Raw genomic sequence first — 4,996 nt, forward strand, 5'->3', positions numbered from 1 at the left:
CGACCTCATAAAGGGGAAAAGTAATTTTGGAGACTAGTGAGTTGCTAGCATCAAAACTTTTACTCATTCACCAATCACCATGCGATGAAGAGTAGTTGTTCACCACTCTTCCATCGGTCTAGGTTGTCACAAATAACTATTTCAATCAATTTGGGTTAATTTAAGAAAAAGAGTTGAAGCCATTATTGAACTGAAACCAGAATGAAGCCCTCACTAACATAGTGATGTCAAAGTTTACTGAAAGAAGTTGGCTTTGGAGAAGTCTCCCTGGATATTTCTAAAGTTCTTTTGATGGAGGAGCTCAAGAGCAGAAGAAGAGTAAGATAAAGAATATAGAAATAGAGAGAAAAAAGGAGAATAGAATCAAGGAGAATAAGTAGGAAAAGGAGAAGTCCAGAAGAGTTAGAAGAGCTAAGAGAGAAATATATAGCCTGTACGGAGAGAACTAATACTCATATTAAATAATCAATTGAAGTCGGTAAGCTTATGAAATGGAATCCTAATCCTATGCTATGCTTCCTAGATCACATTTGCTCAGCGCTTTTTCGGCCTTTGGACATTTATCTCATGATTTAGGAACTGTCACTGGGAATCTATGAAACATCTGAAACATTTAAGTACTCCAGAGATTTTATGAGTTACAGAAATCAAATTATGTCGTAAACTATGCATCATTTTCTTAGTGTACTGAAAACTGTAAAGCATTTCTCTTCTTTTTCTATTCTAACTTCTTTAAGTTTTATATCTTTGATGTATTTCTATGATTTTTTCAATAATGATTAGATGGCACTTAACTGGTAACCCGTAATTCTGGGATAGCAGTATGAACTTAGATATTTCAGACCTAAAGAATGACAATTATAGTTGTCTGTCATGATGGCACGATTCTATTTCTTCTTCCAAATCCATGATTTAATTGTGTCATTATGCCGAGCACATCTTTATTGTGACATTTCAAATGACTACAGCAAAAGTAACCGACAACCCTGCTGATGAGTTGGTGGCTGTGCTCAACAAAAATAGAACTGCACACAAGGAGTCATCCCTCTATGATAATCCAGGCCTGGCGTGCATTGCTTTGCAGTATATAAAAGCATATGAAGGCGACTGTAGTGCTGTAGGAGGGACAGATGCCAAGAAACCTCCTGATTCTTCATTTGCAGACACTTTTGCCCCCAACTGTGGTGTTCTTGCGTCATCCCTCTCTCAAATTACTGGTCGTTTTCTAGGTTGCCACTCATCTTATGTCGATGCTTCTAAAGCTTTTTCGGATATCCTGATGGAAAACAGCAAAAGCTTAGATATTCTATACAGTAAGAATCACACCGAAGTTGGGGCTGCTGTGACTGGTACCGATGGTGGGTCTCCCTATTTCTGGTGTGTCTTGTTTAGCAATGGCAAACATAATGCAAGCTTTCTTTTTGAGGATGGTGTGGCTAAAATATCAAGGCCTGGATGTTTTAGCGGCGCTAACGATGAATGCAGTGGTGTCGATGATTTGCATCAACCCCATCGTCTATGGCCATATGCCATTACAGCTTTGATTGCAGTGGCTTATGGGTTTGGTTTATGATCTTGTTTAGAAGAATCCCACTTGTTTTTTTAGGCCTCTTTAATGTTGTTGTATTTGGCCTCTGTAATTTGTTCTATATATCAATTCCATTGTATGCAAATTCATGTCATTCATTTGTTCTAGTAAAATTCTTAATGTATAATTGTATGTTATAGAAAGTATGTTTTGTGATTGTTAAGACTTCTTTTGGGCTCATGAGGAATTATAAAAATAAATAATTAAAATATTTGATATGGGAAATTGTAAAATGAGAAAGAAGCATACTTTGGGAGACCCATACTCAACTCACCTTTTAACTGTGGGAGAAGTGTTTTCTTTTCAAAATGTTCTCATATCAAAATGCCTTCACTTTTTTGTTTTCATCGACGTATTTCTCGGCAAGAAGTCTCTCTTTTTCCCTTTCCCTATATTCCTTTCTATTGTCCTCCGTAGCTTTTTGACATTAGCTTTATCTCTAAATCTATGAATTTAATGAACGACTTGGAAATGAAGCCATCAAAAATTTAAATTAAAACAAAACTCATAACTCTACGTAACCTTACTTTTTAATTATTTTTAGGATTTTTTTTTTTTTTTAAAAGTAAACCTTAGTGTGTTTTACTTTTTTTTTATTGAGCACTTGTTGGATTCTAAAATATACGTCTAACCCCTGAGTGTTTTGCCTTCTGTGCAATGAACACCCATTGGTTTTAGAAATACCCTAACCAAAAATGCTATATCCACCGAACAATTGCACTGAAACACGTGGAGACCGCCACGTTTGACGATTGAATACTGACATAAATGGACGGCCGTCCAACGATTTCGGACGACCGTCCATACATACATCCTGGACGGTCGTTCATAGTGGAATGGATGATCGTCCATAAAAAGTTGTTTTGTTTTAAAAAAAAAACAATGGATTCCTGTCCAAATTCTATGGACAGACGTCCAGTTATTATGGACTGCCGTCTATCGTTTGTGAATTTTTTTTAAAAATTGTTTTAAAATATAATGGGGACGGCAGTCCATCTGTTGTGGACGGTCGTCCATCTTGTAGGGATGGTCGTCCACACTAGATGGACTGTCGTCCATCTTGTAGGGATGGTCGTCCACACTAGATGGACTGTCGTCCCCAGTTTGTGAAATTTTTATTTTTTTTAAAATTTAATTTACACATGGACGTCAGTCCATCTAGTGTGGACGACTGTTCCTTGTGTATGGACGTCAGTCCATGTACTTTGGACGGTCGTCTGCATTTCATGGAATGTTGTTCATATTTGTTGAAAAAAATATTTTGTTTAATTAATATTAATGAATGGCTTGTCTAATACGCTTCATTTGTAAACGCCAAATTTTCTTTCTTCTCTTCTCCTTCTCCTTCATCTCCGTCATTTGTTTTTCTTCTGTTCTTCGTCTACGCCATTTGTTTTTCTTCGCTTCTCCTTCGTCTGCGTGTTGTGATTCCTTGCTTTGACGCCGGTTGCTTCCTCAACAGCCAAGCACCAGCAGCAATACCTCTTTTCATATAGATAACCGAGAAACAAAAATAAATATCAAATTTTTTAAAGCTTGGAATTTTTTGTTAAGGTAAATAATTTTTGACTTATTTTATATATTCATTTAGTTTCATATTCTATTTTGGATTGACTATATGTTTGATAGATAATATTTGTTGGCGACTGTTGTGAACTAGATTCGTGAACGCGAAAACTAGTATTAGTTGTGCATGAAATAACGAAATATTGAAGAGTCCAGTTTGCCTCATTTCAATGATGTTGAGGTAAATTGTGTTTGAAACTTTTTTAAATGTGCTGTATTGTATTGTTTATTATGATGTGTTGTATTAGCACATTCTAATTTTCTTTATTATAAAGCCATTGAATCAGGAAAATGAATGTGATGAATTAGAAGATAAGGGATGTGTAGAGGAAGAAGTGGAGCCTCATATTGGAATGGTGTTTGATTTAGTTGATAGTTTGGTGAAGTATTACAGAACGTATGGGAATAAAATGGGTTTTGAAGCAATGATACGTACGTCAAAGAAAGGAGATGATGGGGAGATGAGATACGTGACAGTGGCGTGTTCTTGTTCTGGAAGGAGAGGAGAAGAGAGGAGTAAATGCAGAAATACCTTGAAAAAACAACCTGTTGCAAAAACAGATTGTAAGAGTCGGATTAGTGCAGCTTTGAATGGTGAATACAAATGGGAAATTAAATCAGTTGTGCTTGAAACATAACCATAATCTTACAAGTCCGATGAAAAGAAGATATTTCAAGGTAAACCGAACGATACAACCTTTTGTGAAAATGAGGCTTGAAGTTAATGATCAGGTTGGGATTAGACCGTGTAAAAATTTTCAATCGTGTTCAGTTGAGGCAGGAGGTGTAGAGAATTTGACATTTCTACAAAGAGATTGTAGGAATTACATTGAAAAAGTTAGAAGACTACGACTTGGAGTTGGAGATGCTTCGACAGTACTAGAGTATTTTATGAAAATGCAAAAGGAGAATTCAAATTTCTGGTACATGATTGATGTAGATGAAGAGAGTCAATTAAAGAATGTGAAATGGGTTGATGCTAGATGTAGGGCCACATATAAAGATTTCGGTGATGTTGTGACCTTCAACATAACGTATCTAACGAACAAGTATGATATGCCATTTGCTGCTTTTATGAGGGTTGATCATCATGGACATGCGGCATTGTTAGGTTGTGGGTTAATTTCACAGGAGGACACATGGACATTTGTATGGCTATTTCGTTCTTGGCTTGAGTGCATGGATGTTGCTCCTAATGAAATTATCATTGACCAAGATAAGGCCATGCAAAATGCAATTGAGATTGTTTTCCCCGGTGCAAGATATAGGTGGTGTTTGTGGCATATAATGAAGAAACTGCCTGAGAAGTTAAGAGGGTATAACGAATATGAAACTATAAAGTTTACGTTACAAAATATTGTGTATGATTCGTTTTCATGTGAAGAGTTCGAAGAACGGTGGAACAAATTCATTGATGTGTATAACCTTCATGAGAATGAATGGTTATTTGGATTGTATAAAGAAAGAGTACGTTGGGTGCCTGCATTTCTTAAAGATACTTTCTGGGCAGGTATATCTACTACCCAACGTAGTGAAAGTATGCATGCATTTTTTGATGGATATGTAAATTCCAAAACAACAGTGAAACAATTTATGGAACAATATGATAATGCATTGCGAGATAAAGTGGAAAAGGAAAGGGAGACTGATTTTAGATCTTTCAAGTCTTGGATACCATGCATAACTAATTACCCCATTGAGAAACAATTTCAAAATGCATACACAAATGCAAAATTTAAAGAATTTCAAGAAGAGATTGCGGGGAAGATTTATTGTGAATTATCTTTTTTGAAAAAGTCTGATTCGTATGAGGAGTATCAAGTTTTAGAAGATGTTTGGTTC

At 36.0% G+C, this 4,996-nt stretch overlaps 1 protein-coding gene across 1 annotated transcript; it reads left to right on the forward strand.

The window, feature by feature from the left end:
- The first annotated feature begins 399 nt into the window (after positions 1 to 399).
- Positions 400 to 1,717, forward strand: LOC116138731. The gene has a single exon (XM_031424417.1). It carries the CDS (start codon positions 959 to 961, stop codon positions 1,571 to 1,573), a length of 615 nt encoding a protein of 204 aa, XP_031280277.1. The 5' UTR covers positions 400 to 958; the 3' UTR covers positions 1,574 to 1,717.
- The last annotated feature ends 3,279 nt before the right edge of the window (positions 1,718 to 4,996 follow it).

Source organism: Pistacia vera, unplaced genomic scaffold (assembly GCF_008641045.1).
Source record: "Pistacia vera cultivar Batoury unplaced genomic scaffold, PisVer_v2 Contig343, whole genome shotgun sequence".
In the NCBI taxonomy this organism is placed as follows: Eukaryota; Viridiplantae; Streptophyta; class Magnoliopsida; order Sapindales; family Anacardiaceae; genus Pistacia; species Pistacia vera.

Bases quoted from the DNA above. Each gene is read 5' to 3' on its own strand.
- LOC116138731 (XM_031424417.1), top strand. From the start codon at position 959: ATGACTACAGCAAAAGTAACCGACAACCCTGCTGATGAGTTGGTGGCT.